Consider the following 23479-nt stretch of genomic DNA (forward strand, 5'->3'; position numbering starts at 1 on the left):
TGGGAAAGTAGGGGGGTATTGGTTTGTTTTTCGTTTTATTATGTATTTTGTGTCCTCATTTTGTATTTTTATGTCATGAACCGCCATGTAATCTTCAGATGAAGGGCGGTGCGCAAATTTAATACATAATAAATGATAAAATAAATAATATAATGGTATAGTCGGAATACTGGTTCATCTAAACCAGTGCTGTTGACACTGACTCCAGTCTTACCTGGAGATGTGAGGGACTGAATCTTGGACACATGAAGCAAGTGCTTTGTCACAGAGCTCTGGCCTTTCCCCACAGCTGAGATGTTCTCAGGTGGCAGAAAAGCTGTGATTGGGACAGACCCAGGTTTAAATAAAGGGGCCTGGCACTATCCTGCCCAGTTAGTTATTATGAGTTGTAGTCAATGTTTGCCATAGTCTCAGAGCACATCCATTAAAATGAATGGACATGACCAACTTGGGACTATTAAATTAAATGAGTCTACTCTGAGGAGGAGCACAAGGATGAAAAGGCATGTCTAATTTTCTGCAAAAACAAGCAAACAAAAAAACCAAAACCACACAATAGGATGCGGGGAGGGAGAATATGGTGATTCATATTAGTCACAAAAGAAACAGCAAGAAGATAGGCAAATCACAGAAAACACAACCCAACTCTTCCTACTTCGAGGGGGTCAAGCTACACATTAGGTTAATGTGGAGTTTCTCCCCTGAATTTTCTTTGTAATTTTTTGTTGGAGAGAGAGGTTTGGAAGTAGAGTTTCGTAGTAGAGTTAGCACAATGGTGTTTGCTCCAAGCACATTTAAACTAGGTTCGATATACATATATCCTCATTCACTAAAAAAAATATAACAAAACATTCCCCCGGAAGAAACTACAATGCCTGGAGATGATTTTTTGGGTCTGTAAAAAATCCTTGGGAGTTACTTTCCCCAACGTCAATTTAAACTGATACTAGAACAAGCTTGTGCGTCATGTCTGAATGCTCTGCTTATGCTCTGTTGCTTCTTAATGTACATACCACAGCAGATCCCACTATATCCATTTCCCAATGATGTTTCCTGAGCCCAAGAGAGAAAAGCACCCTCAGCCCTCTGAGTACAGAACACTGAATTAGTTGAGCTTAGTCATATATCCTGGAGGCTCTGTGTTTTGAAACCTTATCCTGCCCTAAAATATGTGGGTGGTGCGTGCTGTTTAATATAAACCATGTTTAGTCTCATTCCTCCCCTGCTTTAACAAATCAGAGCGTCCAAACCCCCAAACTGAGAAAGAGACAGCTTCTATTTTGGGTGGGGAATATGTGCCAAGTCTCAGCCCATGTTTTATTTTTGTTTAATAAATTAACTCTGTCTCAGGGAATTTGTCTGTGGCTGAAAAACAAGGTCCAGACCGTATCATGTTATTGTGGCTGTGAAGAGGTGTGCATGTATGGGGGAGTGAACATTATTTCAAGGTAAACACTCTCCAACTTTGTCATCCTTTCTTCACAAAATCTGTGAAGAGCCTTGGCTTCATAAACATCACTAACATAGGTTCCTGATCCATAAATCACCCACCCACTGGGTTGTCAATACAGCAGTGTAAACAAGATCTGTGCTTGCATCACTTTTGCATCTGAGCATGGACTTTTATGGCGGCTGACACTGGCCAAATCTGACTTAACGTAGGAGAGCCGAGATTAGACTGTGTGTGTGTTTGTGTGTGAAGTTGTTTGAAGGTGGCCTTGTTTTAACTGGCTCAACAGTCCTGGGAGGGTATTTAATCTTCCCCCTTTCACTGCTTTACCAGGGGCATACCTAGGGGCTGTCAAAACTGGTCCCCACCGAGGTGATGCTCAAAATCCCCCCAGATTGCTCTGGCTGCAGAAAGAGAGTTAGTTGTGTAGAGTGAGAGGCATAAGAGGCAGATTGCCTGGATAACAATTGCCTGGGGTGGGTAAATGGGGTTACAGGACGGCTGGTGTCACTGCCACTGCCTTTTTTTGCAGCTGCTACCAATGGGAGCTTTTAACTTCTCCCAACTATTTCAAACAGTGAAAAAAAATTGGCCAAAGTTTAACATAAGTTGCCATACATCTGGATTTCTGCTTCCGACTGCAGTATTCTGGAAATTGTCCAGGAAATTGCGGACGTATGGCAACCCTACCTGACTAGGCCCTGCCTGCCTGCCTGCCTCCCTCCCCACTTGCAAAAATAAAATAAAAAATAATACAATGAAAAATAGAGTTCAAATTCCATTTGAATATTTAATGTAATGGATGTGCCATCTCCTGTCTTCAGACACTCCATGGAATGAAGCTGGCCTAAATTCAATTACTTACTTACTCAGAATCTCATGGAGAGTGAAGAGGAAGCTTCTCCTAAGCATCAGTGCAGGGACCACTGAAACTTGCCACACATTGGTGGTCCATGGACCACAATTTGGAACCCCCCGGTCTATTAAAATGTTCTGCCCCTGAAGACTGATCCAAATGGTTTTATGTTGGATCTGGAAGGATTTCCTGTCAATACGGCCTATGAAATGAGATGTACAACCTACTGATGCCATAGAAATACATCTATAGAGTCTATTAACCAGGAATGTGAGACTTGGAATGATTTTTTTGCTTGGAATTTTTTTGTAGAGTATTGCAACCTGGGCTAATGAAAGCAAGTACAGTATATATAAATCAACACAATATATTGTGTTTCAAGAAACTTGGGCCAAGTGGTGACCGGGGTAAAAGTCTTTTAGAATATGGTACTCTGTTTCTGGAATGATATTTCTAGGAAAGCTGGTTTGATGTCTACACTTAGGTCTTTTCAGCGCCAAATGAAGCCTTTTTTATTTTCCTAGATTTCTTCAAATGTCAGCTTCAGTGGGTTTTTATTTTGTGGCTTAAATGTGCTCTGTTGCTTTACATGAAATGGTGCTGCTGATCTCTAGCGATTTGAATTTTATCATTTCTACATATTTATGGACAGCTTTTCTGAATGCAATGATAATTTTTGTAATTAATTAATTAAAATGCTACACCACACTCCAGTGGGCTGCTCCTGAATATTCTTCTCCTCTTTCCTGGATAGCTTCGGTCAGAGATGTAGTCCAAAGAATGCAAACATTGCCAATCTCCTCTCTCAACCATCCACCATGAAGTTGTTCTGCACAGAAGCCCCTGAAATGAATTGGAGATAAATGAGGGAACTTGTCCAGCTCCCATTGATTTCAGTGGGACTTGAGCTTCCTGGTGGTTTGTATTCAACAGAGTCAATGGTAGGAAGGTGCTGCTTGTTGAGCTGTATAAGTATTGTTCTCTTGCCTCTGTCTGATAGCAAGCTGGAGCAGGCCTCTCTCAGATGCATGTTGCAGCTGGATGGGCAAACATCCATTATATTAAATATTCAACTCACATGCCAGACCTTCAAACCCTACAGGGTATTGCTTTCAGTAATCTGCTTGCATGGTCTGCATTCAAGACATTTTATTTAGCGCTGTGACGTTTTGAAACCTGTGGCAACATATGAAATTGTGTAGCTGCTCCCATATCAGAGGAACTAGAGTAATATTTGTTAGCTTGTTGAAAGAGCTGTGAGCTTTATCATTCATCACATTTTAAAATGTTTAAAATGTTTTGCACCTACGGTATTTCCGAGCACACACATAAACGTGTAAAGAGTGAATGTTTGTGAGCACAACTATCATAAAGGTCCATATGTGAGGGAGTCAAACTTACCTCTAAGACCCTGTTTAGTGCGTAATTCAGCAGTAAACCAAGGTTTGCCTCTGCACAAGGTGTGAACTAGCTGTTAGATGTTGGTTGAATACTACACTTAGGGAGCTTCAAGAATGTTGCTATTTTTGGCAACTACATAATCATATACCAACTAATTCAGGTTGTGCACCTAAAGCTGATCAGCGCTCTTGTCAATCAACTCAATTCCAGCAAAAAACAACAGACTTTTTGCAATAACGGAGGGTTGAAGAAGAAGAGAGTTTGAATTTGATATCCCGCTTTATCACTACCCTATGGAGTCTCAAAGCGGCTAACAATCTCCTTTCCCTTCCTCCCCTACAACAAACACTCTGTGGGGTGAGTGAGGCTGAGAGACTTCAGAGAAGTGTGACTGGCCCAAGGTCACCCAGCAGCTGCATGGGGAGGAGCGGAGACGCGAACCCAGTTCACCAGATTATGAGTCTACCGCTCTTAACCACTACACCACACTGGACCAGACACTGGAACCTCAGACCCAGGGGCAAAAAACAGCTGTTTGAGTGTTGTTATCTGACCTTTGAGACTCTCTCCAGTCCATTACCACTACCCAGCCATACCACCCTTGAATGTTTTGCCGGTTTGGAATGTTTCCTTGAACTCTTGCTTGTTTGGACAGAGAGGGGTATAGAAACTAGTGTACTGTACAATGGTAAAATTAACATTAACTAATCCATCCACTTTTATTCTGGCCCCACCCACTGCTGGTAGGCAGCCTCCAGAATGTTGCCCAGAAGAGAATGTGACCCTCAGACTTAAAAATGTTCCCCCATCCCCATGATAAGGAAAATAAATGGGAAATGCATTGGAAAGTTTGGGATGACACTTGTTTGATGCAACATTGTATAGCCTCCCTGAAAACATACCTGGATGAATGCTCAATAAACAAGTTGTCTGGTAGGATTCTGGTCACATTCTTAATGGAATCGGCTCCTTGTTATATTTGGGTTGTTTGGAGGGAGAAGACATGAGATGAGCCCAGCGTTCAGGGGACAGAGGCCCGTTGTCGCCCCTCACTTTGGGTGCTGGCTGCCTTAGAAGGCTGGGGGCGGCGGGCAGAGGGCGGGTTATTTAGCTAAAAGTGGGAGAGTCGGAGGAGGCTTGTGGATTTCCTGAAGTGCCCCCTACCTCTTCTCCTATAATTCAAACACTGGACAAACCTAATATACAAACAGTTTTCCCCATTAAAGCTATATGTTTCAGGGCTTTGTTTACACAGCCAGGTATCTTGGGATAACAACCACCGAACTCATTCAACCCTCTAGTTTGTTTACACATTCCAGGGATGAATAAAGAATTGGTTTGCTGCAGGAGTTAGACAACTCCCATCAAGGTCAGAGGTGCCTAACTAACGTATATTTCATCCAGATTAAGTGATCATGAAAGAGTTCTCCCTGTTGATGGGTAAGCTTACCATTCCTGAGAAAAACAAAATGAGTGACTTTAAACGACCCAACATACTCAGCAAGGGTGTGTACTGAAAACATCTGTGGTTCCTTAAAAAGCTAACCTTTGGCACTTGACTCATAAACAAGCTTTAGGAACAAGTTCAAGTAATATGCTTGACACTGAGTGCAGGAGTGCTAGGAAGCAAAGGCCAATCTCATCTTGATATGGATACCTTTGGAATACCCTCATTTCCCACATTCATAAGTATATTGTTGCATGCATGAGGAAAACTTCTTGTTATATCTTCCTATATACATAAAAATGTAAGGCCATCATCACGCAGTCGCCACTGGACAATTTGTAGTGCCTTATTACACTCCTAGATTTGCGTGAAGTCAGGGAATGGGAGGGACACAAAAGAGAAGGCAGGTTTTAAAAAGGCCGTTTTCAACAACAGTAGAGGGTTGACTAAAGCGGTGCTGGAGGGACACAGAGGAGCTGCAAGGATACATGCAGGGGGCTTGAAGGAGCTGTGAGGGAATGGGGGAAGTGAGTGAAGTGTAAAGGCAGGGGTGGTTGGTGGGCAGGGCTGGCGGGCATAAAACTGCAATCTGTGAAGTGATCCTAAGATGCTATTTTGTTGGCACACTGTCTGCTGTAAACTGAGGTTAATATCATTGTATCCAGTGGTTCAAAGGCACTTCCAAAGGTTGTTTAAAATGACAACATAATGAGTGGTCCTTATTTAAATCCATTACATGCACAAGAAAACCAAACTCCATTTGAATATAAAAATGTTTGAGGGACTCTTGGTAATTCAGAGACTGAAAAGGGAGAGAAACAGCTGCATCCCATCTTGCATTGCTGATCCAGAGGGAGGAAAAGAGTGGAAGCAACAAGTGAGCTCATATTTACACAAAGTACAAAATGAGATATATGCACTGCCTGACTACACCCTGCAGATCATGTGGAATGTTGAAGCCAGCCATGAGAGGAAGCAGCTCACAAAACCCTGCCTGCCTCATTTCCTTGTGCATATTCTGACTCACTAGTTGGGGCATGCTGCCAAGCATCAGGGCCTGAAGGACCATTTCTTGTTGCCTCTTCCCCTCTTTTCCCTTCTGTCATGCAGGAGAGATACTCACTCCACTATAGGGACTTTCCCACAAGGTACCAACACACACACAATCAGTTAGCCAGTGAAAGTTGGGAAATAGTGCCAACTCCCATCAGTTCCCAGGCTGCATTTGTCAGAAGCAGCTGAAATCAGACTTCACACCCTGTTGTTGAATGCACCAAGGATGTGGCAAGAGAGTGAGAGAAACAAGCCTGAAGCTGGAATGCCAAACACAGTTGTGGGAGGCTAAGTCCCACTGAGCACTAGGGATGAAAGAAGGCATTGTTTTTTGTTTCACGCTGCTTTTGCTGCATGCAGCACTGTTTCCATACCACTACAGTTCATCTTCTGCCAAAAATATGTTATTCATCTCACTGTCTGCTGTGGCAAAATTACTTATTTGTGTAAATTTGCTTAAAAGTATGTAAATTATGTTGTCATTATATTATTCCACCCCATTAATTTCAGTGCAAAGGGAACACAGTGAAAATGGGGAAAACATAATCAACTGTTTATCATTTGTGGACTGAAAGCACCAGCAACAGTGAATACTGATAATTCCGTGCACTCTGGCTTCTGTCACGGTGTTTCGTTGCACCAGAAGCAGTTTAGTCCTGCTGGCCACATGACCCGGAAAGCTGTATGTGGACAAACGCCGGCTCCCTCAGGATGAAAGTGTGATGAGCGCCACAACCCCATAGTCACCTTTGACTGGACTTAACTGTCCAGGTGTCCTTTACCTTTTATCTTTACCTAGATGAAGCAGTATTTGAAAATTAATCAGTTCTTTTTTATCACCTCTAATTCATGGAATCCAAGTGCCAAAATTTAACTGCCATTAAGCTGACTGCAAAAAAGAAGCCATACATCTTCAAAGAGCATGCACTTGGACTGTGGAGGTTATTACCACAGAAGGTTATCATGTCAAAATTATTTGGCTAGAGTTTAGACTCTTTGTAGTTAATGCCATCTATAGTCCTGTGCAGTAAAATAAGATTAGCTGAGCCATGTACTTTAAGGCATAGGAATTTCTTTCTTCTCTTTACAAAATGAATGGCAGAATTGGATGAATGAATTTTATGTACCCCTGCCCCATTTTCCATTGATGCAGGAACTTGCCAGAGATGTGTTAATAAAAGAAACATAATCTAGGTTGATGCATTTTAGGCATTCTGCAAAGATCACATTGCCCTACCTTCATTTTAACTTTTTGACCTATAGATAGAGGGAATATAACTGCCCTAATGTACTTTGCATACTATAAATTTTTCGCCACCACCACCACAATCTATTCCAGATGTAAATCTTGATTTCTTGCCTAAGCATGTATCAGGCTTGAGCTTCAGGTTGAAATCATTTTACTTGAATGGCTTAAGATATAGGGATTGGCAGTTACTCCATTCAGTGAGACATTCTCTACCTTATGGTATGATATTCTGGTATAACATATGGATTTTGTCCATATGGGTTTGACTTACACTGGAAAGAAAGAATTGTATGCATTTGGATGCAGTTCCATCGTCGTAAAAATTAAGTATACTGTCTGCTAAAACATTGTCAAATAGGACTATTCCTGGTGGGGGAAATGGGTACCTGGATGATGTCCATTTTACAACAACAGATGGAGTCCAACTCAATATAGAAAACATCTGGGAACATTGAATCTTACGCAATGGGTTGGCCCAAGGCAGCTTGGCACAAAGGATAAAAAAAGGACTATTTACTGGTATAAAGCAGCTTGTAGTCCAAAGCATTTCTTATCACTTTTCAAGTCTGGGCAGGAAAATAATGTAGATAAATCACATCTGGCTGCAGAGAATGAGTCAGCTCAGGACATAAATTTGTGCAAAAGAAACAAGGAGACGAGAGAGGAAATACAGAGGAGTGAGTACTTCTGATTCATATCCCAATGAGCTATTTGATGTTTTGCCTGGCTTCGCTTGTTCTTACAAGGATTTGATTAGTTGTATGGACCCCTTGTCAAAGCACCAGCAACAAAGATCAAAATAATGTTGACAGCCCTTAAAAAACCCCAAACCCCATTCCTTCTCTCCTTCCTTCCTTTCCTGTCCGTAGGAGTAATAGCTTGATTAGTCTGGGGGAGTGTGATGAAGGAATCATTGAGTGGAAGCTAAGTTAAGAGAATCCATTTACATAATTTCCTCCTAGATGGTGAGCCTCTCACTATGTGGTCAGAACATCTGCTGTGGTGCTCACAGGTGCACTACAGGCATGGCCAGGTAGCCATCTTTTGTCGTGTGTAATATCTGTTTGCATTAAATGTAGCACATTTGTACTTGTCTGTTGCTTCCTCACACATCCTGTGGGAGAAAACTCCATTTGGGGGTTCAATACGAAGGCTCACACCAAGTTCCCAATTGGTCAGGCTGGATTGTGCAATGCATTACAGGACAGAGTCTAGAGAGTCTGCTAAAACTTTCCATTATGAAACACACTACAGTGGTACCTCGGGTTAAGAACTTAATTCGTTCTGGAGGTCCGTTCTTAACCTGAAACTGTTCTTAACCTGAGGTACCACTTTGGCTAATGGGGCCTCCCGCTGCCGCCACGCGATTGCTGTTCTCATCCTGAGGTAAAGTTCTTAACCCGAGGTACTATTTCTGGGTTAGAGGAGTCTGTAACCTGAAGCGTCTGTAACCTGAAGTGTCTGTAACACAAAGTACCACTGTATATCAACATGTCATCTTGGCTGTTTCATCCTCTCCCCAACCAGCTTCTGCCACCCCATCGCCTCACAATCTCTCATCCAACCATAGTCCTTGGAAACACTTACTCAACCCATTTTTGTTACTGTACATGCAGAGCCCTCCTTGTACCTTATCTGGAGTTTTTTTTTTTAATTATTCTAACATTCAGCCAGTAGGTTCCTCATAAACTGGTTCTTGCCAGTTTTGTCATCAGGCCACACTCTTGTGTACATGACAGTGGCCTCACTGTTAAAAGGTTTTACGGAATTTCTACCTCAGTTCCTATGCATGAAGCTCTTTTGGGATCACAGGAAGATCTCTTGGAACATGCAGGCAACTGAGTGTCTGCCATTTTTAGGCCCTTCATTTTAGGGTGTGTGTGTGTTGGGGGGAAGAATTTCAAGAATCACAATTACATGCACTACAATCATTTAGTTCTGCACACTCTCTTGCAATGTGCTAAGCTAAAGCAAAAACCAATACGTGATCAGGACAGTTCTCAGACCATTACGCAGACAAACGTCCAGATATTCTCAGGGACATGGCACACAACAGATGTGTGTTACACAATGCTATGGCTGCTGGATTGTGAAGCTGATTGTTTGGTAATGGTGAAGAATGATAAGTGTTTGCTCAAAGGGGAGCTAACAACTGGCAGTGTTTTCCTGTTCATCTGTAGGGATGGGTCTGAGTTTAACATGAATGTCTATGGCAGTAATAGAATCACAGATTTGGAGAGGGCTTTGTCTGCTATCTATTCCAACCTCTGTCAAAGCAGGAAATCTAGTACTATAGCATCTCCAGCAGTTGGGTGTTCAGCCTAGATTTGCAGACCATCAGTGAGGGACACCTCACCACCCTAGGCAATTGGTTCCATAGTTAAGCTATCCTTACCATCCAGACGTGTCTGCTAATGTTTAAACAAAATCTATTCGTGTTATTTTCTTGTATGTATGTAAAGAAACAGGCACTGCAAATACATCACAGTGCTCCAGAGTTTTCTTATCCAAAGGAAACTAAGCTGGGGACTTCTTACCATTTGGGGAATGCAGCAGTTGGGGGCACTTGAAGGGGGGGGGGGGAATGAGGCTAGGGATGAAGGAGCAATGCAATTCAGTTCACATAAGGCAGAACGGCTTAATCTACCGTAGATTCCAGCGTATTAGGCGACTGGGCGTATTAGACGACCCCACAAATTGGCAGCTGCAATTTGGGGGTTCGTCTTTTAAGCCCAGTTGCCTAATACACTGGGCAGCTCAGTGCTGGGAGAAAGCAGCCCGGAGCGGAGTGGAGCCCAGCGCCCCCGTTGCTGCTTCCGAAGCAGCAGTGGGCGGTCTCTGTGCCAGGTGGCTCTCTCCCGGTGCGGAGCGGAGCCCACCGCTGCTGCGGCTGCTTTGGAGCCATCACAGCAGCAGTGGGGGGGGGGGGGCAGATACCCAGCGTATAAGACGACCCCTGACTTTTTAATCTCTTTTCCGGGGTTAAAAAGTCGTCTTATACGCCGGAACGTACGGTACACTTTCCGAAATAACACACCAGCTGAAACTTAGCCATCCTTTGAAATTCACACGACTCCAATGCGTTTGTCCAGTCCAGTCATGTGCACAAAAATGCACAAAAACCCCACAGAAATGCAACTATTAGTGAAAGTAACGTACAAAAACAAATTATTCTAAGGAAAATTGTTTTGCAGAAAAATGTAATTAGGCAAAATTGCATACAAATATGTATTGAGAGAAATCCGCACTAAAACGCTGGTGGTGTTTCAGGAGGACTTTTTTTTAAAAAAATCCACCACTGACTGCAGTGAGCATCCCATTGGGATAGGTACCAGTCTTTGATCGGGCCGCTGCTAATGTGTGTGCCCAGTTGCACCCACTCAGGAGTGTGCAAAATTGCTGTCTGGATTTTCGTCCTCTGAAAGGAAACTTTGTAGCGCTAAAACTTTGATGGGCTCAAGTGGTTAAATATTTGTTATATTGAACAAACACACTGAAGGGAGCTGTCATGTGGTGTTAATACGAACTCTGTTGGATGAAAAATAAGACCTAGCTATGCTTACACTCTGTTGAACCAGGTGGTCTCTCCTCCAAGCATGGGGATTTTAACTCTCTCTCTCTCACACACACACACACAAAATGATATTTTGATGGCAAGCGGAATTGCTGCAATGGCCATACGTGTGCCATACATGTAATGGGTTGCTTCTTTTGTCATTACATGCACAGTGGATTTCTTTAAACATTCATTCACCTGCTGCAACTGATTTAGAATTTGGTTCCTTTGAGTGCCAAACTCCCACTCAGTTCAAATACTTCGTTCTGTGTTCTCTTAATCCTCAACATCTCTCTCTCTCTCTTTCTTTTTTGGCTGGGGGGATGGGGGTGGGGGAGAGAAGAGAATACGAACAGAAAAGCCCAAGTACTTTTCACTCCTACTTTCCTCTCCCACTAAGGAATGCAAACGAAATGGTAAGGGTTTCGAGGGCTTCTGTATTTATCCACAAGACTTTGCAAGTGTGCTCTTGTCTGAGAGTGCTTGTGGTACAGCGCACGGCGATTGCTGGAGGAGGGAATGAGGACAGAGGAGATCTGGCCATCAAAGAGCCCCCATTCAAAACTCCTACTGCCTTTCAAGGCCTCCATTCAAGGCCCTTAGTGGTTAATGGCTTAGGCACAGACACTCTGCCCCCAAGATGTGGCTTTGACCCCGTTCGCCACTGACGTCCGTGTTCATACACTCTCCTGGTTCAATTTCCTGAGGTTTCTGATTTCCTGAGTGAGGGAAGGCAATGTTTAGAAAAGAGGTGCCAGACTGGAGGAGGATGCATAGGGAGAGGGAGGGCTTTGGGAGGGAGGGGTCACTTATCACAGATAAAAAGGTCCCCTTCTTTGCCAGTGAAGACTGCAGGGACACTGGGAGAAGAGAACCTTCAGGCAAGTCCTGTCTACAGAAGGAAGTGCAGCACATTACAGTGAGTATGGAGGACCTTACTAATGTCTGTATGGGGGTGCCTTGCACATGCAAAATTATAAGAAATAAATGGCAGAGATGCAGTGACTTGCTGCTATGAACCAGTTCAATGCGAAAAGATCCAGAGAGCTACTTTTTTGACAGCCCAACAAATGCAGAATCGTCATTTACTGAGTGAATACTTGCTCCTGGTTTTTGCCTACAAAAAGAAAGATGCTGCAAAATTGTAAAATCTGAGAAGAAAAGTGGATCTGAGGGTGCTAATGTGTATGGATTACCTGTTTTGGGTTGTAGGATTTTAAAATGGGCTGATCTGGGCTTTTGCTGATTAGGAAATTCAAGATCAGTCTCAATGATACTTGCTTATAATTAAAGAGACTTTAGGACAGGCACACGAGCAATAATACTCTTCTTCCCCTTTGAAAGAGGCTACAGATCAGGCTGTGTAAAAATATTGGTGGCTGTTCCATTTCTCTAAATGATTCTCTCCTGTCATCGACAATGATGGAAGAAGCTGCTTGTTTGCAGCCAGGTAATTTGGGTGAAAATGGTTGACATTACTTTCCATGAATTCTGGCTCAGAACTGAAAGCAGCAATGTTTCTGGCAAAGAACTTCCTGAACATATTGATTATAAACAAGTAAAATTCTTCCAGGTGTTGTCATGATGACACCCAGAAAAATGTCAGTGTTTCTCTGAGTTGCCAGCCATAGGTCATTGACATGCTGATGAAAACCTGGATGGATCAAAATCAGGCCTTTCACTGAAACTTTATTATGTTAACAAAATCCTTACCAAGCTCTTAGTTGCCCTCGGAAAATGTTAGGCATTTTGTGGGTAAGATGTTTATAGTATCAACATGGTGTTTAAAAAACCCATCCACGCTTCGGTAATGTTGGCAATTAATGTGGTGACAGAGGTAACAAATCAAAAGAGACCAAGGAGGAAAAAGTTAGCCAGAGAAACGGTGGCGGCCTTTCTCCCAGCATGCTCTTGGAGAAAGGCTGAAGATGAGAATGGCTGTTAAGAAAGTGAATTGGGCCCTGCTTTTTGTGACAACGCACCACTGTTAGAAGTCTCTTTGCAGCTTGTCCCCTCCTCACCTGAAGCCTTTCTCCCAAGCTTATTTTTCTTCTGTTCTTTCTCCCTCCCTTTGCCTCAGCCATCTTTTCTTGGCAGCACTGAGGCCTGCAGACACTAGAGGGGCCGTGATATGCAGTTGCCTCATAAAATCCACGTTCTGTAAATCTGAACTCTGTGGGACAGAAGCAATTCCTTACCAAGCAAGTGACTATCCTTAAAGGAGACTAAAAAATCTAGGCGGAGCTGGGGAACAAGGGGTGGAAGGGAAGCTGGTATGAGAGACTGGGATGGATTCATGTCAGGGGCTACATTTCTGGCTCAACCTCCTAGTGAATACAAATCTCAGAGAGAAGCAGTGTTTGAACAAAGATGAGGTTGATGACTGAGAAGGAAAGGTCCGATACTGGGGAAAAGAAGTCCTTTATTCATCTGGGGATAGTGCTTATAAACAGTCTTTTCCTTTCTGCTTTCTCTGTTTCTTTCCACATGCTCACAGAACTTGGAAGAGGGCTATGGGTTTGGAGAGAGCTATTTCCTGGCCCTGCCAATTCCAACATGATTTGGACATTCTCCACTTCCAAAGTATTTTTGCCAAAGGGAGTAGTGTGAGTTCCTGCCTACTCCTGGGGAGTTTCATATTATAAGAACATGAGAAGAGCTCAGATAGACCAGGCTAAGGTTCATCTCGTCCAGTATTCTCTTCTCAAAGTGGCCAACCAGAAGCCTATGGGAAGCCCACAAACTTGGCCTGAGGGCAACAGGGCTCTTCCCACTTGGGATTCCCAGAAACTGGCATCCAGGAAGGCACAGTGGAGGAAGAACATTTCCACCTTGGATAGTGGCCACCTCTCCCCCTTTATTCCAGCGGGGCACATGTTGCTATCTGCTCCCAAGACCACTACCCCTGCCTTAATCTTACGCATCAAGGACATGTAAAAAAATAAAAGTTCATAAAACCTCAGGAATAGCTGAGAAATGTGCCCCACCAGCCAGAACAAACTTAAGTGTTCAATGTCTTGTTTGGCTGTATGGCTCCAGAAGCTTATGGGCTAGCAAGCTGTTCAGACAGCCCAGATCTGGATTGATTGGGCACTTGTGACTGCTCCGTGTAGCCAGTTAGTTTTATTCTGAATGTGGTTTTACAAGTGGTTTGAGTATGACCACATATTCCATTTTGGGTAATTGTTAAGTTTACAGATGAGTAAATATTCCTCTGTTCTTGATTTCTAGGAACTTGGGATCTTAATCCCAATTCAGTTTATTCAGAGAGCTTTTCATTCTGTGCTACTTTCCCTTTCTAGTACAGTGGTACCTCGGGTTAAGTACTTAATTCATTCCAGAGGTCCGTTCTTAACCTGAAACTGTTCTTAACCTGAGGTACCACTTTAGCTAATGGGGCCTCCCGCTGCCACCGCGCCGCCAGAGCACGATTTCTGTTCTCATCCTGAAGCAAAGTTCTTAACCCAAAGTACTATTTCTGGGTTAGCGGAGTCTGTAACCTGAAGCGTATGTAACCCGAGGTACCACTGTACATCCAAGGAAGGGGGGAAGGTAATGATAGAACTTCATCGGGGGGGAAATATTGTTTTCCATGCCTAGCATTTCTGCTCCATCCTGGCTACAGGGCTGTCTAACCAGCATGGCCAATGGTCAGGTTGTAGTCTGGCAACATCTAGTGGGGCTCCAGCTAGCCAGCCCTGCCATACATACTTCATACATACGTATTTCTAGGTAGGCATGCATTGGACTGTGGTGTTAATGAATTGCAACAAAGCAACTGATATACAAATTGTTGATGTGATGCTAAAAATTCACCTTTTTGATGTGCAGACTGCTCTTGTTACCATTCTGGCCTATTGTGGTGGTGGCACATTGTCTTCTGGAAAGCTACCAAAGAGTTCAGACACCATGATTTTGCCAGATGGTTTCTGAATCGGCCAAGAGACCAATTTGAAGAATTGAACTTGCATCTTCTTCCTGGGTATCTGCTCAGCAGACCTGAAGGCCCACATTAACAAAGCACAATATGGAACCAAGCTGCTTAGCTTAAAATCTGGTAGCATAATGAAAAAAACCACAACTCCTCTTGAGTATCTGAAAAGAGCACATTTATTCTCTTACTCTCCCCCATGTCACTTTTCCTGCCCATACTCCATCACTTAAAGTGCCCTCCTCACCCTGACTTGGTTCATTTCTAGCAGTGGGAGAAAAGTGCCTACAGCAATTTAGTAAAATAGGGGACAGATCAGTTCTCTTCACTCACACATAATTTTTTTTGTTACATTAAGTAGATCCCTTGCCATTTGGGGCATGAATGGGAGTCATGCTAAGAACAAATGTGACTGCCTTGGTCATATCTAGTTTGGACCTCACCAAGGTTTTCAACCTGTGTTTGGGCTTCGCTATTTCATTTCAGGCCAAAAGTGTGGGTCCTTACATCACTGAATGCTCCTCCACACCTAAAAAAGCATCTCTTCATAGAAAACATGTAGGTAATGGTGAAGAACAGGTTAGAAACCTTTCACTCTGGCTCAGAATTTCCTGTGTGGAGGCGTTTTTGTGTGTGTAGAGAAGCATTCAGTCTTACTTGCATTGGCTAGGGATGAGGGACAAATTGGATTCAATATGCATCGAAAGGCAAAATTATGTAATTTGCACTTTCCAAAACAGTACACAAACCATTGCAGCCGTCCTTCAAAATTCGCACTTCTCTTAATTTTGCAGTGCAGTTGTCCAACCAAGTAATGTGTGCAAAAATGCAGATACCGAGGTAAAGTGTGCATATCAATGTATATATTAGTGAAAATAACACACACAAAACGCATTATATTAGGCAACATTGTATACAAAATTGTGTCTATTTGGAGAAAATCACATTAAAATGCTGGCATATTTTCAAAGGGACGGTAAAAAATAAATCACAAACTGATGTGTAAATGTAGAGGACCGAGCATCTTAAGATTAGAAAAATGAGAAACAGAAATTAATAGAGTCACACATCCCTGGTAGTGTGTTAGGCCACAAACAAGTTTACCACCACTCTGAGAACCAGGCCACAGAAAGCAGAAGTTCAAAGCAGGATTTGAGGGGGACTTATTTGGTACCCTTAGGAGAGATGTAGGAATCAGACAATTGGTGACAGTGGAATACAAAACAATAGGTCTGGCTCAGGCAGATGGAGTTTAGAGAAGAGAAGCCAATGCTAAAATGAATTCTTAAATGAACATGCCCCAGGGAAAGTGGTAAACGTAGTGAATGTACCTGGAGGGATGATGGGCTGCAAAGTTCCAGAACTGTGTATACAAAATGAATGTGGGAAAGGCAAGAAAATCAGAGGATAAATTATAAAATTAAACACATATGTTTAGGAGGAGCCCAATTCATGGGCCATTCCTCCACAGACCAACGTTTTCTGGAACATGCAGAGTTAACAGCTCACCTCCTTTTGAACTGTGGAGTCCTCCCTCTGAAGAAAGGGAGGGGAAGGCAGCTTGCCCACTCCCACCAGAGGCAGATCTTAAAGCCATGAGTAGAGGTGTTTTATAACAGTCTCCTCCTGGAGTGCAAGTGCCAGTAGGTCCCTCCTGCCTTCCTCAAGCCCCCTTCATCTGACTCTCTGGCTCCCCAGCTGTTGCTGTTTTAATAAACACTCCCCTGCTAAACTTTGCAGCTTGCCCAGAGGCTTTAGCTGTCCTTGGTGGAAACAGGAGAAGAAGACAGTCGCAGAGAGAGAGAGGCAAAGAGAGAAACCATGCGGAGCCTCATCATCCTTGCGCTTCTGGCCGTCCTGATGATGGCAGCTTTCTGTTACGGTAGGTGATGTCTTTTATTGCTAGTCATTTGGGAGAATAGTTTGTCACAGGAACTGAATGTTCTGGCCACACACTTTGGTTGAATTTTCACTTCCCCTCTTTGCCACTTACCCTTCTGTCATAATTTACATCCTTGGCATCCTTTCCACACTTGTCTCCTCTGGTTCCTCTACAGTGTCCAAAGTGAGCTCTCTTCTTTCTATTTCATGCCTGATACAAACCATTCTGTTCTCAATCACTCACAACCCCTTTTTATCTTAACCACCACCACCAGGGAATGTATGTGTGGGACATGCACACACAATGGAAACCTCTGCTGCTAGCCTAGAAAATCTTAGGGGCAGATTTTCCAATTGTCTTCAAAATGCGCAGACTACTTTTTCAACGAGAGTGGCCCATTCACTGTGTTAAAGGACTACCAGATTCTCTGTGGGGTAGATCAATAAGATGAATTTTGATGAATTTCAATCGAACGATTCTTCAAGAGTAGCCCACTGGGTTAAAGAAGAACACTTGTCCCTTCCAGAAATTCCCACTGCTTCTTTTGAAACCTCAGGGATGGGCAAATGGGAGTGATGGGGAAGTCCTAGACAAGTGGCTTATCTTGACTGAGGTTGGGAAGCAAGTTATCCAGTGTACAATTGGTGAGCATCTTCACTGGGATTGTCAGTTCGCTTCACTGGCAGAGTCCAAATCAGGTCTTGCTCCCTTGAATGGTTAGGATTTATCCTCCTATAATTATATGTTTATTCTTCCTCTGAATGCATATTTGGTTTCTCCCTCCTTCTTGTGGCACAATTACATGAACTGGATTGATTTGAGATAGAATGTGATAATGTGAGCAGCCTATCAAAGATGATTTGGTTGTGTCTGCTTCCTCCAAACTGCTAAATTTTGGTTAGATTTTTGGTACCTTTCATACTTGCCACTGTGATTTATGTTACGTGGGATTTACTATCTAACCCCAAAATAACAATCTGTGTCCATTGCTTTGTACTTTTCTTAGCATTCTTTTAGTCTGAGAACTATGATATATTTTATCAACGTGATCTAATAAATATTAAGCATTCAACCATGATGAACTAAGTCAGTGCAACATTTTATAAATGCAAGTGGAAAGGGTAAGTGCATACATTCAGGAATTGCAAAATAAATGCATTCAGGAACGCAGCCAAAGTTATACAGTTATACATTTTTATGTTCCCCTCATTTCCATAGGAAACTTAAAACATGCACTTCTATGTCTACCACTGAAATGGAGAACATTCAAAGATTCTTCTGATTCCAGTTCCATGCCATAACCAAAAGATCATAGCGTTATTTCTTATTCCTCCATTTGATTGATGCATTGGTTTTATCTGACGCTATGATTGTCTCTAGCACAAATGGCTTTTCAGAGGAATCAATGCATTCTTTAAGGGGCTACATCTATTGTTAGCTACAGTGCTTTTTTCTGGGGGGATGCAGGGGTACGCAAACCCCTAAACATTTTGTGAATCTAAGTTTGGCCTCATTGAGGGGCAGTATTTCAATATGAGTAGGAAAATGAGAGAACCCCTAAACATTTTTTTAAAGAAAGAAAGCACTGGTTAGCTATAATTCATAGTAGCTTACAATGAAACCTTCATGTCCAGTAGAAGTGTATCTCTGACACTGTGAACAAACAACAAGGAATTATGGACCTCATCATGCCTTGCTTGTGAACTGGCTTGGGGCATCTGGTAAGCTATGTTAGAAGGCAACATTAGGGACAAGACAGTTTTGATCTGGTCCAGCAAGGCTATTCTTATATTTTTTCATGTATATCCTTCTTTGTTTTGTTAACAATGAATTTACACACTGCCTTGTTTTCTTTTCCCGGTCACAGAGTCTCACGAGAGTATTGAATCGCATGAATTTACAAGTAAGAAACATTATTATGATTTATTTACTGTGATGCTTGAGGTTCGCTTTTTGGATTTTGTGGACAACCCAAATTCTCTTGCCATGCCACTTTATGAGATCCTTGTAAAATATTTTTCCTCTGCTCAATCCAGGGAATAAAAATTAAGGAATGCTCCACCATTACTTCCCTGCCTTCAGTCTGTCCAATCTGTCCAGTCAAGGGTAATGGTACATTTGATTGCTACACCATGAAATAAACCATCTGCATCTTGACAGCTAGCAAGTTAGGGACAAAGAGAGACTATACCTGCCCTCCCTGATACACTAGTTTTCCACAGGTACAGAATTTTTGACACATAAGAGTATCAAACCCTGTTTTACCTTTCCTGCATTCTGCAAGGCCTTTTCTGAATTCGTAGAGGCAATTCTGAGATTGGCAGGATGAGAACAGACAATAACCAGTGTGACCTGCAACTAGATGTTGCAGTTTATCCTTCTTCTTACTAGAAGTGCTCCTGTTCACAGTTCCAGCCACTCTTCCAGTCATGGCACTCCACCCCTCCTTTCCCTGCTCCCCCAGTTCCTCATTTGCCAAGAGAGAAATCTCAGCATGCTCAATAGTTACAGACTGTGGACCTTCAGCTGGAAAAGAAGCTTAACATCCTGTGGCTATTGGCAGTGGTGTTTTTTTTGTAAGATGTGTGTGTTTGTAAACCCCTGAGCATGCAAATATCTCTCCTTTGTTTCTTAGCAGTCCCATTTTGGTTTTAATCATATGGCTCTCATCATGCTGGTTTGCTGTTAGAGGGAGTCACTACTGCAGACAGCCTGTGTTCCCGATGTGGAGTGCAAACTGTGTTCTGGGGAAGGGCAAGGCAAGGGGTATTCCCCCCTGGGACATCTTCATTCTCAGTGCAGAAAGTCAACACTGCAGATTTCACAACTCATGCAAGCCCTGTTCCAGTACCTAACCATTTGGTAGACCAGCAAGGGACTACCATGAACTGAAAAGACCTGCACAGCTAGCCCACAGGCCTCTGAAACACTCGCAGGAGCATGTCTGACCCCTTAGGTGGCAAGTTTATATGTTCTTGCCCAGGACTGAACACAGCAAGGTTTGCTTCCAGCAACTTAAGTCAACGTACGTAGGTTTGGGCTGTTAAATAATTATGAATTAGAAATAAAGGTAAGGGGGAGGTTGATTCATTGCAAAGATATGGGGCTTTTAAGTCAAATTAAAACAACTAGGGAAAATATAAAGAGAAATAGGAAAGATAGACACTGAGTCACTTGACAAATAGGATGCAAAATGCAGATGTGCAGTTGCAGAGTTATTTTGCAAGAGCTCTTGAGATGAAAATAAAACAGGATAGGACTCCAATCCTTTCAGATCCAGGATCCACCTTTAAGCGCTGTCTGCAATATGAAGCTTAACTGTTGTCCCTAAATATGCCCATCTTTCTCCCTTCTCTAGGAAAGGTTTTCCCCACTTGCTGTCCTTCAGATCTTTCGGACTAGAATGCCAACTATCCCTGATAACTGTTCATACTGGGTGGGGATGATGGGAGTTGTAGTCTGAAACTTCTGGAGTGATTTTTGAGCTTGCCAGAAGAGTTTTAGGCTGAGAGGATGGTGGCTGTTTTTATTTCTGTGGTCGTAGTGGCGAGGGCTACTGATGCTGGGTATTTTTCCTGAATGTCCTAAATACCAGAAATATTTCATTCAGCTGGGAAACTCACGGAGGGAAAAACACACACACAACAAAATATTTCACATACTGGAGACACTGAGTTGTTGAAATCGCAAAGCAGAACCGATTAACTTGCGCCTATCTTGGCCAAATGAAAACTGATAGATTAACCACACACAAGTGTTGGCAAATATATAAATGCCAAGAAAGGAAAAAGTGATGCGGCAAGAAGGATATTTATGCAAGGGAAAATATTAGAAGTTATTTCAATTAGAGTGTGGGGTGATGTCTCTATGGAGATGATGGAGCCACAATCATGTAGCACTAATTCAATCTAGCCCAAAGAAAGCACTGCGGGAACCAATTGGATGTGACACTCCTTGGCCATTCATACGCTTATGTCTAAGAACTAGAGGAAGCTACCTAGCCTCCCTCTGTCCTCTTCAACACCAACATTATTTCTTTAATTTGTTCATGAGAATGTAGAACAGGGTCCTCCCAGGCTGTTGCAGTCCTGTGTTTCTTCTGCTTATGATTCTGATTTCTTAAGGTGCTGTTGTAAAATTGGTTAGAGCTTGCATTGCAGCAGCACTGTAGAGCTTTCCGTCGTCAACCGGCACAGTGCTTTTGACTCAACCGGTGTGGAGAAATGGTGATGGCATATTTGGTGAAAGTGTGCAATCCTGCCCATCAGTATTACTTGTTCACCTGCCCTCTGCCATTACCTTCACCAATGTCCCTCTCTCCTGCTGTCCTTTGTTGCAGAGTTCTTGGAGAAACTCATCAGTCTCACCTCTTACAGTAGCCTCCTTCATGCATTAAGGCTTAGCTGTAGCCAAAAATGGCTTTTGGCCATCTGAAAGTGCCCATTGAAAACTGGAAGTGAGAGGGCATGAGTCGCTATTAACAGCAGAAAGGCAAGAACGTATAGACCAAGCTGGTTGTATTGGCCATCACAAAGACTGATATTGGGAGGATACGGGAAGAGAGCAGTGCTTTTCTTTGTATAGAACTGTTGGCCTTCGGTTCAACCTCATAATAATGATGAATACCTATCCCACCAGGTCCCTTCATTAACAGAAGGCACGCCAACATCTTCATGAGAACTCCACCTGAGAACAGGAGGAACCAAGTTGTGCAGGAAAGGTACGTCTTCTTAGTGTCCAGAGTTATTCATAGTGAGTGGGGAATGGAGAGGATGTCTTTTCTTAGGCAAGAGAGAAGCCATTGGAAAACGAACTGAACTGGAAAATGGTAAACTAGGAGAATCCGAAAATGACACATTGCTAATGGCAAGTCATGATCCCTATTATTAGATCCTTAATGGAATGGCCCCCAGGACCCTGTGATAATATCAAAAATCTCCACTAGATCCTCTGCATAATTGCCCCAGGATCCTATTGCATGTATCCTACTCTCCACTCTGCACCGCTTCTAAGCCATAGAAACAGCACCTGCCCACATGTTTTCATCTCAGGGTCAGACTCTGCACAGTGTCACCCACATTTTCATAGAGGACATTTGTGTGAAAGCTGCCATATTTCTAAAAAATGACAAACCCTTTCAAGACTTTGCAGAGGTTTTTTGCACGTGCTTGTGGACAGAATTAGAAATCACTTAAAGCCTTGCAAATATGCAGCTGGAAAAGCGGAAGTAGATGCAAGTCATAATAATATTTTGTCTCTCCACCCCCCTTCCCATCTTCTCCTCTTGCGACTGTGAGCAGGATCAGAGAGCGCAACAAGACCCCCCAGGAACAGCAGCGGGAGATTTGCGAAGATTACAATCCCTGTGAGCGTTACGCCATGCGCTATGGCTATGCCTCTGCCTACAGGCGCTTCTTTGGGCACAGACGTGGCAAATAAGAACATCAAGAATCGCCGTTCCCAGTGCCTGGAGCCTGGGTTTCCTGTATCTACAAAGAGTGACATCTCCAAAATGTATTGTTGCTTGTTAACTGTATGTTATCCCACCTGCTGCTTCATTCTTCTGTAGCTAATGATTTCTAGATTCTGTGTTAAATTAGCACAATGCTGACGTAGTGGTGGTTGGGCAAAGAAGGATGTGGGTGTTTATTATGAAATAAACTTCTGGTTTGATACTGTTTGTTCGAAACTCAAGAGTTTTCTTTGGGTCACTCCCATGCCAAGAAACTGGCGTCTATAATTGTACTCACTTGCTTAGCTGTTTTAAAAAAAACCTAACAGATACTTTTGTTTTGTTTTGTTGGATGGACTCTAGGAATGGCAGTAAAATTGTTCTTTCACACAATAATAGCCTGTCCTGGATGGCTGATTTGGCAATGGGCTAAAGCAGATTGAATGGTGCAAGTAGCTACAGAAATGTTTGAATCAGATTTGGGCATATTCACACCTTCACCAAAGTGTGTTCACTGAGCACATGGTGGAACAGTGGTACTGCACAGCAGTTGTAGTACGTATGCTATGAAGGGCAATTTTTTTGTATACATGTGCATTGATATAACACACAGGGGCGAACGAAGGCTAACCGACACCTGGGGCAGGGGAAAGCGCCGGCTGCGCATGCGTTGCGCCGCTACGTACGACACATGCGTGGCATCGCTACACAGGGTGCATGTTCAGCGTCGCTACGTACAGTGCATGCGTGTGACACCGTGCATGTGCTGTACGTAGCGGTTTGCCGCTGGCGCCGCCCGAGCGCCGTACGGACGATGGCTGGATCCTCTGCTCGCGGCTGTAGCCGTGAACGGAGGAATCTTCACATGAGGCTGTGGTGGTGTGATGGCTGCTTGCACTGCCACACCTGGGGGCGGTGGGGCAAGCACCCTAAGGGGTGCCTTCTTGTCACCCCCTCAGACACGGCACCCGGGGCGCACCCCCCCTTGCGATGCCACTGATAACACACACACACAATCCTCCCACTTAAGAAAAAAGGGGTTGCATGCTGGTGGTGAGTGGACAGAGAAACTCGTGGCCCCACTGCACATTTGCATATTTACTCTACATTCTGCCTAGAATGTGGGAACTTCTGTTGCTTTCATATTAGTCAGTTATAAACTCACTCATAAATTTATGGTTTCCACCAGTCTTTTTAAGCTG

The 23479-nt window shown here is 43.2% G+C and overlaps 1 protein-coding gene across 1 annotated transcript; it reads left to right on the forward strand.

The window, feature by feature from the left end:
- Positions 1–11811: 11811 nt before the first annotated feature.
- On the forward strand, positions 11812–22505 carry MGP (matrix Gla protein). Its single transcript, XM_028747381.2, has 5 exons — positions 11812–11931; positions 16684–16825; positions 18693–18728; positions 21464–21545; positions 22126–22505. The coding sequence occupies exons 2-5, from the start codon at positions 16765–16767 to the stop codon at positions 22262–22264; spliced, it is 318 nt and encodes a 105-aa protein (XP_028603214.1). The 5' UTR covers positions 11812–11931; positions 16684–16764; the 3' UTR covers positions 22265–22505.
- Positions 22506–23479: the final 974 nt, after the last annotated feature.

This window comes from Podarcis muralis, chromosome 10 (assembly GCF_964188315.1).
Source record: "Podarcis muralis chromosome 10, rPodMur119.hap1.1, whole genome shotgun sequence".
NCBI classification, from domain to species: domain Eukaryota; kingdom Metazoa; phylum Chordata; class Lepidosauria; order Squamata; family Lacertidae; genus Podarcis; species Podarcis muralis.